Here is a 13,142-nt window from a genome sequence, read left to right on the forward strand (position 1 = left end):
GTTTCGGCCTCCTCCAAGCCTGACGACTGCAGTAAAACTCTTCCCAAGTTCATCACACATTCACACTCTTAAATGTTGACCTACACACCTTTGAAATTCTCTCTTCGATCTCTAGTAAAGTTGCTCATGCTTCTTCTGTATCGAGCACTACAAATATCTTAAGTAACAGATAGATTTAACTTTACACGTTACAATGATGTATTAGGTTTACTCAGTTTATCAAATCATTCTTTTGGCAGAGATAGTGTAATAAATTTGGTCAATTAATCGATTTCAAAGATCGATGTCTCCTACTGACCTACTTAACTTTAGGCAACTGAACACCAAATTCGAAATTGGCCCCTACTACTTCCAGAACCTGAGAAACATCAAATAGCACATGAAATAAAAAAAAAAAAAAAAACTGAAAATAAAATAAAAAAAGGAAGAAAGGAAATAATTGCAGAGCTTCCATATGTTACATGGCTAGACGAAATACAGTACTAATTATGTTTCCCGTCATGGAACTGAGCATTTTTGGAGGATTTAAAAGTCTCCAAAAATTCTTTAGCCTTCTGTAGCTCCTGCTTCTGTCTTGACTTATCCCATTTGTGCTCTGCTGCTAATATTTGAATCACTCGAGGCAATGCCCGTCCTGCTGCATCAGTGTCGAGGAAAGCAAGACGACTCCTCCTTGCAATGAAATCAATGGCAGATTCACAATATTCATGCCGTGCACAGTATGCCACCTCCGCCTCCAGAAAAGGGTAACCATGAGCAAGTCGCTTACCCAAGCATTCATCCTACATACAGAATACATATTCAATACAACCTTACTGATTGATGAGACAACCAAAATTACAAAAACTAGCATCAAATGCAAAAGCAAATGGTTAAGAGTTAAGACAGAAATTAATACCATCTATGATTATATAATGTGACAACTAAACTTCACAGCATATTGAATATTTGGACTTTATAATTTAGGCACACCCTTAATGCCATCTCTTAGAACAAAAACAATAAAAAAAGGAAAAAGTCAAATCGACTGAATCACTGAAAGTACTGTAACAAAAGGCATAAACCGGAAACCCGTCCTGTAGATGGTGAAATTATAATAGATCAACATCATTAATGGCGCCATATCAGTAAGCCACTCTATCAACAGGAATTCCAACTATGTCTAATACATTGATCAGTTCATACCTTCAAAGCCTGTTTGCAGAACTGCACATATCAGTGATATCGCAAAATAGTTTATATATACAAGCCAATGATACACCCCTTCCTCATATGTGAATTATACTATAGAATGTCGTCTTCTGTATATAGGAAAAAATAATAGATTTTAGAGGGAATAAGTAATAGTTTATAATAAGAAAGAAATACTTGCTTTATAGCAGTACACCCTCAGGATACGAGAGTTTCACATTTATCCTTGATCTTATAAATAGCAGTACCAGCCACACTTGTAAAATACCTGATCTTATTTTACCCTGTTTATCCTTGATGCATTTCATTTTGTATTAAATACACTGTCATTTTATGTCTACTTTTAGCAATCCTGTAAATACTCATTTCCCCCTCTTTAGTGTCTAACAAGGTATAGCCTATCAAATTCTCTATTCTCACTTCACTGGCAGCATTAAAGATTTAATTGCTTATACTTTCTGCACAATGTCTGTATACCCCTCAACATATTTTCTACATATCCTCGTTTAGGCAAAGTTCTTTTGCTTTTCAATTTTCAGTTGCCATCACTTGATCCTTAAAACCCTATCTTGGTCATTTCTCTTTACTCTGTTAGTAAGTTGTATACTCATCCCCAAGATATCTTACATCAGATAGTTACTCTTTCTCCAAGTTGTATATTCTGTTAGTAAGTTTTATACTCTGCAAACTTATCGCCCCACTCTTAGACATTCTTATGAGATGTTCTTCTAGATTTTTGAAACAAATGTTAGCTACTAAAATTGTACGGCAAATATATTTGTAAGTACCTATGTCTTCATTGTGTTCCATGTCTTGCCTTTCCCTTTCTATGATCACATCTCCAAAAGCACCATCTCCTCTGTCTTATAATCCTTTCTTAGTACCTGTTTTTGGGACCACATTGCCACACTTCAAGCACATTCTTCGTCAAAAGAGTGAAAGACTTATTTAAACATTCCAGCATTAGTCCCTTTGCTAAGCACCATTAGAAACAAACAGCAACCCCACAGAGATGCCAGCGGGCAAACCACCACCCTGGGGGAAAAATCTGCATACACACAACCAGCGAAAGCTACACTGGAATATTATTGTCACGCCACCATCATTGGCATCGAACTATTGCTATTGCTGTTCTCTCACCATCTTGCTGATGCTGCCCTCCTTCCTCTCTCTGTCTAAAGCATTCTCTCCTTCCTCCCTTCCTCTGACTCTTGATGTCGTTCTTCTTCTTCTCCTCATTCTATGCTCTCTCTTCACGGCTGGCCCAACTTCCACCATCAGCAGTCGCCTTGATGAGACATCTCACCTCTTCTTCCAAATCAACTACTACAACATCAACATTAACTAAAAATACCAAAATCAAGACAACACCACAGAGTTCAAGATATGAGATAGAAAGAGAAGAGTATGGATGGAGGGCCTCCTTAGGAAGGCATGAAGTGGCAGCACTCGTTTGAAGAACTAGGGTTTTCTTCTCAGAGAAAGGAAGCAACTAGAGAACAGACGACCTTGGTCTAAAAGACACCTAACCCTATCCCACAGACCTACTTGTCTGAAAGCATCTGCACCAAGCAAAGATATAGGCATAGACAGCACATTGCTATAAAAGTTTGGCTTCCTTGCTTCTCCTAAAACCAACAATCGCAATCAATACAAGCTGATCCAACGCTCTAGGACAAACTCAATACTCATCAAATTACCAAACAGCAAGTTCCATTAGAAATTAGTCATAGAAAAGTGAAAAAACAGATATGCCACTGGTTCTAAACTAGCAACCAATGCACATATTAGACAAAATAGCCTTCTGAGGTCTTTGATCCTGTATCATTGGTGTTAATTCCAGTCAGCACAACTGACCAATTAAAGGGCTTGACCTTTGAGGGATGCTTTGGATTTCCAAATAGATTGAGAGGTTGTGATGAAGCAGTAATGGTCTAAGCAACTTAAGCAGATAGGTGGGTACCAAGAAATGATTTTATATCTCTAGAAAGATGCATAGTTGATAATTCATTTAACTTCATGGTCTACAGAAAATGATCAAATTAGAATCTGATTTGATCGCGATGGCACCATGGATCGATAATCTCAACTAAGCACCCAACTCATTGATAAGATAAATCAAGTACTAAGTCATTATAAAAAGTTCTTGTGCAAATACTGCTATGAAAAACTTAAAATATATACATGCCAACCTGAGCAATGGCAGCCACTCGTTCAGCCAATGTTCCATATGCATGAGACAAATGCTTTGCAGACGCAGTGTCCATTACCCCAGGAACAACTTTACCCTTATATGATATTTTCATGCGCATATATTGTTGAGTAAGAACTGTAAAAGAAGCAGGATCCCACCCTTCCCCACCAACAATATGGAGATTGTTAGTCACACATCCACTGGTGGGGGTCAGCTTCCCAGACTTTATTGCTGCATCGACAGCATCTTCTGCCATGCTGAAACATATTCTAACCAGAATCACAATAGGGACATTTCATGCTGGAATCAAAGTGAGTAAATGCAATAACTAAATTAAGTTGGAAATGCAATTAAATTATGCTCGTTAAATTGACCTACTGAATGGTCAAAAGGTCAATGTGTTTAAGTTCCTAACTCTTGCAACATGTTAACAATGGTCAACAGCTTTTGGCTTGGTCTATACATTACCTACGATAGGTGGTCCACTTGCCACCAGTGATAGTGATCAAACCAGGGAGATCCTCGCAGACAACATGATCCCTGGAGATACTCTCTGTATTTTTTGCTGATGGATTCATTGCTAATGGGCGAATGCCACTCCAAGCAGAGAGAACATCAGTGCGCCGGACCTAAATTTCCATAATTATTTAGTTCTCAACAGATGAAAAAAAAGGAGAAATCAATAAAGAGCAAACGAGTCTATCAATATGGAGTGACGTCTAACTTGGAATATCAAATTATTTTTCCTTTTCTTTAATCAAGGTTTCAGAGGGCTGACCAAGTTAATTAAGAGAAGGGGGAAGGTTCCTACTTCCTACAAACAAATATATTGAATTCTATGGCAGTAGAGCAAGAAACATGATGCGATATACTGTTTATGGCTAAGATGATCTAAAAATATTTATAACTCAGACAATATTTATGAAAATATTCAATTCTGCATCTAATTCAAGAAATAAAATGATAAATAATGAATTTAAAGGTTTCCTGTACTGAGTGGCTTGAGGTATATCATACTTTAACATTAAGGTAATCAGATATAGCATCAAGTATGAATTGTATTTCATCTTCATGTGGTTCAGGGAGAAAAGTAATGGTGGTGTTAGAATCTGTAGTCCCAGCTACTGTTCGTCCTAGCCATGGTAGCATGAAAACAACACGGCCATCCTTTGTTTTAGGAACAATTAGGCCCATTCCCTCGGGAGAATAATAATCAGGGAGTATGATATGTACGCCGCTACTTGGACAAATCATATCTCTTGCATTTTTGTCAGCCATTTTCCTTATGGAGTCGCAAAATGGGCCAGCCGCATTCACAATTACTTTTGCATATGTATCAAATTCTTTGCCTGAAATATATATATAAAAATAGAACTTTTAACTATTGAGGTATTGAAAAACTAGTTGTTAGGTTTAAAAGTCACAAACTAAGATGTATGCCAACTGTTACAAATGCAACTGGAAGTTATTTGTCACTTGATTCACATTAAATACTAAATTAAATGACATCTGAAATCCTTATTAAATGAACCGACCATATTGATATCAATATATGATCATTTTTGTTCTGATAAAATCAATCTTATTCTTAAAAATAAATAACAACAAAAATAATCGTAAAAGAAAAACTCAACAATGCCAACCCACAAGTTCCTTACAAAATACTCCAGTTTTTCACTTTCATATTCCACTGCAACTTTTTTTATTTCCCTCTTTTTGATAGAAGGCAGCAGCTTTTTCCCCTAAAATAAAACGCAGAGGAATGTAGGGGGAGTTGGCTGTGACTACGCACTTTAAATCTACAAGTGATTCTTCAAACTGTGTCCTACCGTACAATATATAGGTGTCCTTCAATATATCATGCAAACGGAAAGGTAAATCAAAGATATCTAGACTAACAAAATAAAATAAAATTGCATGTTACCGGTCAAAGTGTCCCTTATTTGTGCACCAATTATCCGTTCACCAATATCATCCTTCAGTAAAGATACAACTTCAGCATGGTTCAGCACCGTTGCACCAGCTAATGCAGCAGTGCAAGCCAATCCAACATTAAGTCTAGCATCATTCATTTGCCCATCGTAATACACAACAGTGCCTCTCAGTCTTCTACCTTTTCCCTCCTTTGCCAAAGTGGGAAAGAGCTCAACAGACTCCTCTGTAGAGTAAAATCTTGATAAGTGCAATAATCGTGCTCCAGCAATCAAGTCATACATTTTCAAGCCAATCCAGTAGTACACTACTTCAAACCAGTCAAAACATGGAGTCATGCAAGGCAAAGCATTGCACAGGTGGGGTGCATTGTCAATAACTTGTTTACGCTCCTCGAGTGCATGGAATACTAACTTTAGTTGGCCATAATCAAACTTAAAGACGGCTTTCTCCAAATAACGAACACCTAATAATTTATATAAACAGTTAAACATTAGATCAACACGTACTAACACCATAAAAACTGGAGAACATAATATATATCTACTAACTATTTCTTTATAGAATTCAAAATATTTGAGTAGTCAATTTCTACAGTGTTAAGATTAAAACTGAAAATGATTTTGGAATTATTTTAAAAAATGACAAGGGTATGCAATAATACTAAAAGCAAGTTAACAGAAGATCTGTAAGAAACCAAAAACACAGAAAATAGAAGGAGTGATATGCTTGTATTATTCACACTGATAGTAAAAGAGAAGATAGAAGAGAATCAACTCGAAGCAAAGGGAAACAAGGCACTACAGCAGCCTTACCCTCCAAGCCGATTCCCAATCTCAGCCTACCTCTCTCCAACTCTGCATCCCCCTTATATGCCTCATCCCCTATCTGAAAGCATCTAAGCATTCCCTTGCTAAGACACTCTTACAAGTTAGTTAGACGCTGGAGGGCCCACTTACCCACTTAATCTATCCATTCACTGATTTTACCCAATTCCCAAACTATCACTGAATTTACTATGTATACACCAGCAAACCCTTAGGAAATTTGTCATTAAAGCTTACAATATTCCCCGCCAAACCTACCACCTTGTGCTCAAGGTGGAAATCAGGGAAATTAAGCTTGATATCTGCTGCTAGCTCCCAAGAACTTTCAAATTCTGGCATGTTCTGACATTTGATCAGTATGTCAACCTTGTGCTGAGAATTCTGTTACCCAACCACAATTTCAGCAAGAGACCCTCAATTTCCAATCTGCAGCAAGGTCCTTGGGTAAGGGTTGGCAGCAAACATTTCAGTAGTGCACTTTTTAAGCAGGGATACATGGAACACAAGGTGCACCCTTGACTCTGGGGGAAGTTTCAATCTATTATGCAACAGCTTCCACTCTTTCAACAACTTCAAATGGGCCATAAAATCTTGGTATGCATTTCTGAGTCATTCTTGAGGCAAGTGTCCTCAACCTATAAGGTTGGATCTTCAAGTGCACCATGTTCCCAACTTAATAATGCATTTCTCTTTTCTTCTTATCTACCTGATTCCTCATACGACTTTGGGCATCAGTTAACTGCCATTTCAGTTCATCTACGACAGCATCCATTTCCACTAACATTGGTTCACTTCCTCAATGGCAATGGTGTTTCTGCTCTTTGGTAGGCTGTGGAAGGGTCTGGATGATTCAGGGCTTTGAATGGAGTTGTCTTTGTGGATGCACTGTAAGTAGTGTTAAACCACAACTTTGCCGAGAAGAGAATCCCAGGCCATTGCTTAGGTTTAGTTTCCACGAAACATCAAAGATACATATCAAGGCACGGATTTACTTGCTCGGTTTGACAAACGGTTTGGGGATGATATGCTGAGCTGTATTTCAGCTTAGTACGAGCTTGTCTAAATAGTTCTGACCAGAACTCGATCTATGACAACAAACTTTGGGAACCCGGCAGTCTCACTATCTCCTTAACATATAGGGAAGCTACATCCTTAGCTGTATACGGATGTGAGAGGCCCATGAAGTGGGAATACTTTGGGAGACAATTCACTACCACCAAAATAGTATCGAGCCCCTGAGCTTCAGGTAGTCCCCCATTGGAATCCATTGAGATGTCTTCCCAAACCTGAAAAGGAATGGGGAGAGGTTGCAGCAACCCCGCTGGTGATAGCGTCACCTCTGGATAAACATCTGGATGGTTCCTTTCATACCCTCCCACCATAGCTTCCTAGATATTCTCTTGAACGTCCGAGGAACACAGAGCGTCCTCCTAACACTGAATTGTGGATTTCTTGAACGAATCATGCGAATACAGGAAGAGTTCTTAGGTTACACCAGCCTCCCCTTATAGTACACTCATCCTTTTTTCATATCATAACCTTCATGTGAACCATTTCCCAGAATCAGGTTTTGCATAATAGACCACAGGTTGGCATATAGGATAGAAGATAAGGGTTGGAAAACGGAAAGAAGTGGCGGAGGTTAGGTGGTAGTCCAGTTACCCGCGACGGTGGTTGTAGATTGCATGGTAAATATAGGATAAAAATGTAAAATCAAATGTTTATATCAATTTGTAAATTAAATCAACTCCTATTTTACATAATTAATTCCAAACACAATACATTGCTAATTCAATTCATTTCAAATCAAATCAAATCAAATCAAATCCGAAAATACTTTGTTTCAAAAACACCACGTCGTTCCAACATTTAGCTAGTTTATTCTTCTCCATTATTTTGTATCCAAGAACAAAAAAAAATGAAACTTTTAAAGGTTAGTTTCTTAATTTGACCGTCAAAGATGTAAGATATATCCTTCCAAATACTGCTCTCTCCTGCCTCCAAAGATACGATGGATCTTTCCACATTTTAGCCACTAACTCTATTAGATAAACCCCACCCTTGGAGAGTCCATGTCGGGTGGGTTTAATTAGTTCCGGACTCAATTCTAATATTTTATCGAGACCATTTTAAAATCTTACTCTTAAAGATTAAATTTAATAAACATTTATACAACATTTATAATAAAATAAATTAATTTTAATAAAAAATGACACCATATAATATAAAAATATTAACTAAAGTATGAAAACATAACATTTTATTACCAATTCTACCCTAAAATATATTTTTTAGTTATAGAACTTGATTTCAGACCAGATAATGCCTACCCAAACCATGGCCAAAACTCAAGCCGAAAATTACAAAATTGACAAATCAAAAACCCAACAAAATATGCTGTGGACCCATGCTTGATTTTTAGTCAGTCCTGCTGTTGAACGCCCCTAAATTATTAATCACACCTAATATAAGGGGGTGTTTGGAAAAACCCGAGGCCAGTTATGCACAAAATGTGGCCTAGTTCTTTCTAAATTACCGTTTGGTAGCCCCGCAAACAAACAAATTAAATTTTATTTTCTGACTTTTCTCTCAATCAATTTAAGCCTAAAACTAGTATAAAAAAACAAATAAATTTAAGTTGGTTTATATCAAGCGAATTTTCTCTCAACAATATTTTACCACCTTTGCTAACGTCACCAACTGCCCACCATCACCGCTTACGACTATCGACCGACGGCGACGATACACGAATGACCATCACTATACAGCTAGTCCGTAACATAATCAGTTTTATTTTGCACCTAATTATCTAGGTGTTTAGTTGTCAAACACTCCCAAAAGCCACCAATTGCAAATTCTCGTGCCTAGAATGTTCAAACAATTTCAGTTGGCGTTCACTGGCAAACAAATCAGACATACCTCCATGTATGAGCTTAGTGGAGCGGGAGGAAGTTCCCGAAGAGAAATCCTCTCTCTCAACGAGACCAACGCGGAGTCCACGTGTCACGGCATCCAGTGCCACGCCCGAACCCGTGGCGCCCCCACCAATGACGAGAACATCAAGGGGGTTAGCTGGACTGGTCCCGATAAGCGACGAACGCTGGACTTCTCTTGATGGAACGGTGGCGCTAGGGTCGTGGATCTTCTGCCGGATGGCGGCAAGGTGGGATCCACCGCCACCATGATCATTGGCAGAGACTGGAGGAACGAGAAGGATTGTGCCGCCATATGCAGTGGCGACGGCTGCTACGACAGCGGTGCCGATTCGCCTCAGACGAGCTGTGGCAGTCATGGAAAAGACAATTTTAAAGGGAGAGAGAATTTGGAGGGGGGATGATATTTCTCTATATTGAAATGAAATGAAATAAAAAGAACTTCTTGGATTATTTTTTGGGAATATGTCTCCGGAATCAAATTTCTGTCGATTGTTGTAAAATAGTAAAATACTTGAGATGTGATCTTTTTTCTTTTATCCAGTGCAAGGCTAAAACGTCCAAAGAAGAAACAAGGCAAAGTATTTAATGCAACTCTCCTAGAGAGCTCCATTAAATATAGTTACTAAGAATAAAGTTACAATACATACACGTCTTTTTGGTTTATAAATTTTATAAGTCAGGTCAAATTCAACAAAAATTATTCTCACCCAACTCAAATGTGTTAAATACTCGTGTTATTCAATCATTTTCAAAGTGCGCTACTCACCATTATGAATGACTCTTCTTCTTATTCCTCGATCAAAATCATAACTGTCGAGATTCAAGACACATTGAAAAATTCAGAAGAAACTTTCAAATTCCTCACCAACGCTCGACGAAATTAACAAGCAAACATCAAAATCTCCGTCAAAAACACCAAAAAGAAAGAAGAAACATTATTCAAGGTAGTGTTTCACTAATCTTTGATATTTTTCAGATTTTTCTTTTTGATTTCGAAGGCGAAGCATTATATCATCGTATTTCTCTTTTATTAAGTCAATTCATTATATATTCTTGGTTTAAAGTAGATATTACTGTTCTGGTGAAATTGTTCAAGTCGGTGATACTGTTTTACATACTTTTAGTGAATCGTTTAATGTATTTTTTCATCTGTTTATGTGCATGTTTGGAAGCGACTTTGTATACATATAAACTTTGTACTGTATTTCAACTGAACTGATATTTGGGTGTATATGGCCAATTTCGGGTGTATATCAATCGAATTCGAATGTGACTAGTGCTTCTAATGACATTTTGAACTTAAATATCATTTTAAACTCATATAATGTCATGTAATCTAAAAAAATACAAGTGTATGTGACTGGGATATATCAAGAGTATTCAAGTGTAACTGGTGCTGTTGTGCTTGTGCTTGCGCTTGTAGTGTCATTGTATGCATGTTTGGTTGATTTGAAAATCATTTTGAACTCATATAATATCGTGTAATCGAAAAAATAATAAATGTGTATGTGACTAGATTTGGATATATATGGCTGGTATTTGGGTGTATCTGGCTCTTATTTGGGTGTATGTTGCTGGTATTTGGGTGTATGTGCCTGCTATTTGGCTGGTATTTTTATCTATTAATAACATTTTTTATTTCTTACAATAAAAATGACAAACAAGAGCGAAAGTGAAAAAAATACAATGTAAGTACATATATATCTTAGACCAACTCAATTTTTCCTAGTATAAATATAGCTTATTTAAATGACTCTCGTTTTGCTTTGTTTATAGCAAACCAAGGATTTGAGATGTTCGATGCGACTATTGAAGGAACAGTTTGAAAAAATGAGCGAGGCAAAGAATGCCATCGTCCGGGAATTAGGATTTGAAGATCTGATGCACATCTCCCCAATGAATGTGCCACACCAATTGTTGAAGGAGTTGGCTAATTCCTTTAATTTCGAGAAAAACAAATTAGACACAAGGTACAGTTTGTTGAAAATAAAATCGAAAAAATAGGAGCTGCCATTGGCCTCAATGCATCAGGTAACTAATTACAAAAAACCTTTATACTTGCATTCGTTGTAATCTATTCTTTGTAATATATTCTTTTGATCTCATGTAATCAATAAATAAATTTAGCTGTATATGGCTGGTATTTGGGTGTATTTCAAGTGATTTGGAGTGTAATTGGTGTTTTTTTTTGTAGGATACCTATTTTCTGAAAAAGTGAGTTTTAAAGACCTTTCTGACGAGAACAAATAAATTTTTAGAAGATTCCAGGAGAAAACATTAAAGAATCTCATCGATCAGATGATGGATATCAATGTTGACAACGATCAAGATCATCTAATGTTCAAGAGGATTTTCATCCTCTATATTCAAATGGCATTCTTGTTGCTAACTACGATAAACAAAGTATCTCCTGTCCACATCCCTCCAATTTTTTGACTGGACAACATAACGGAGTGAAACTGGGGTAGCCATGTCCTCGATTTCATCATCAATGGCATAACCAAACCCGTTTGAAATAGAAAAAATTAATTGATAGCTGCCTCTATACCTTGATAATAGTATATTTTAGATCAAAGCAGAAATTGATGGTCATATGGTAACTGAAAAGAATACTTTCTTTAATTTGGGTGTATTTGATTTATGTAGATGGTGTAAACTAACGTTTTAACTGTTTCAGGGCATCGTCAAGAGGGTAGAACTGAAAAAGAAACTAAAAAAAATGAAAGGAAGAAAAGAAAGAAAAAAAAAGAAAAAGGCAAAAAAGAAGAAGGAAAGTTCATCGGAGAGTGATTCATCCGAGAGTGAATTTGCTATTTCCTCTTAGTCTGAGCCTGAACAAGACTCAGAGGAACCAACAGAAACAAGAAAATAACCCACCAGGACAGCTAAAAAGTAAGTAATATTTTTGGGTGTATTTTGTCATTATTAGAGTGTATTTTTCTAATGATTGTTTGCTGTCCAGAATGGTATCTAGAAAGAGTTAGAAGATTGTGGAGGATTCCTTTTCGGAAGATGAAAGCGAATCCGATGATAAGTAAGATTCTGAAATTGTCATTGCATTGCTTTCTTTTCTGTTTGTTATCAAAATTTGATGAATTAACAGAGTATTTCTCATTTAATTTTAGAAGTGAAGAATCGTCACCAATAATAAAACAAAAATCAAAGAAAAAAATTCAGATTCCACCCAAAAAGTATGCACTACTTTCGGGGCTATTTTATCATAAATTTTGTTGTGTTTTTTTTATTCATACTTTTTTATTTCCAGAATACAATTCAAAAAAAGAAAGCACATTGTTGAGGATTCGTCTTTTGAACAAGAAATTAAATCCTATAATGTGTAAGATACATTGTAAAGCTATCTTACTCTTTATCATCAAAATTTTATTTGTTAACATGTTCTTTTGCATGTACTATTAGAACTAATGTAAGAACAGAAGAAATAGAAGAATTATTCAGAGAATCAGAAAAGAAAAAAATCAATGAAAAGGTTGCACAAGGGTATGTTGAATTTGGGTGTATATTGCCGATTTTAAGGTATTTTTTGTAGCTGATAATTGTTTTTGCTTTCCCAGAATGAAGGAAGCTGGGCTCCCTTCGATGGAAGCTCACTATGATTCATCCGAAATGTAAGATCCTTTATTTGATAGAATTTCGAGATCCTGATATAATTAAATAGTATTTTTACTGAATCATGTTTATTCTGTGCTTAGAATTCCAGAGGAGAACTTAGGAAGCGAAAATAATCATGTGTTTCAAACACAAACGGATCAAAACAGCGTAAACAAACCCACAGATAGCATGTAATTTCTGTTTCTAATGTCATTTGCTTAATTTTTTTGTTACCATCTGCGTCTAATTTTGTATATATATTTTTTAGGAAAAAAAGCCCTTTAATATTTTATTCAAGAAAAAAAAAAGGCAGGAAAAAAAAAGAAAAATCTGCAACTACATAAGTTCCCAAAAAATAGAGGCTGTGTTTCTTTTCAATGCTTCAGCTATATTTTGACGTTATTTTGGTAAATTTCAGGTTGGGTCTGAAAGAAGAATCAGTAGGTGACCCAA

The 13,142-nt window shown here is 36.5% G+C and overlaps 1 protein-coding gene across 4 annotated transcripts; it reads right to left on the reverse strand.

The window, feature by feature from the left end:
• Nucleotides 1-382: 382 nt before the first annotated feature.
• On the reverse strand, nucleotides 383-9,659 carry LOC107474252 (glycerol-3-phosphate dehydrogenase SDP6, mitochondrial). Of its 4 annotated transcripts, none has more exons than XR_008005906.1 (7): nucleotides 9,064-9,659; nucleotides 5,310-5,783; nucleotides 4,403-4,734; nucleotides 3,854-4,014; nucleotides 3,384-3,642; nucleotides 1,980-2,514; nucleotides 635-782 (listed from the first exon to the last, which is right to left on the reverse strand). XR_008005906.1 is itself a non-coding variant. In XM_016093852.3 (6 exons), the coding sequence occupies exons 1-6, from the start codon at nucleotides 9,434-9,436 to the stop codon at nucleotides 483-485; spliced, it is 1,899 nt and encodes a 632-aa protein (XP_015949338.1). In that variant the 5' UTR covers nucleotides 9,437-9,658; the 3' UTR covers nucleotides 383-482. The 4 variants fall into 4 exon arrangements, 2 of the variants coding, with proteins under 2 accessions (XP_015949338.1, XP_015949339.1); XR_008005907.1 differs by lacking the exon at nucleotides 635-782 and adding an exon at nucleotides 822-1,301; XM_016093852.3 differs by lacking the exon at nucleotides 1,980-2,514 and having other exon boundaries at nucleotides 383-782; nucleotides 9,064-9,658.
• Nucleotides 9,660-13,142: the final 3,483 nt, after the last annotated feature.

Source organism: Arachis duranensis, chromosome 2, assembly GCF_000817695.3.
Source record: "Arachis duranensis cultivar V14167 chromosome 2, aradu.V14167.gnm2.J7QH, whole genome shotgun sequence".
Taxonomy (NCBI): domain Eukaryota; kingdom Viridiplantae; phylum Streptophyta; class Magnoliopsida; order Fabales; family Fabaceae; genus Arachis; species Arachis duranensis.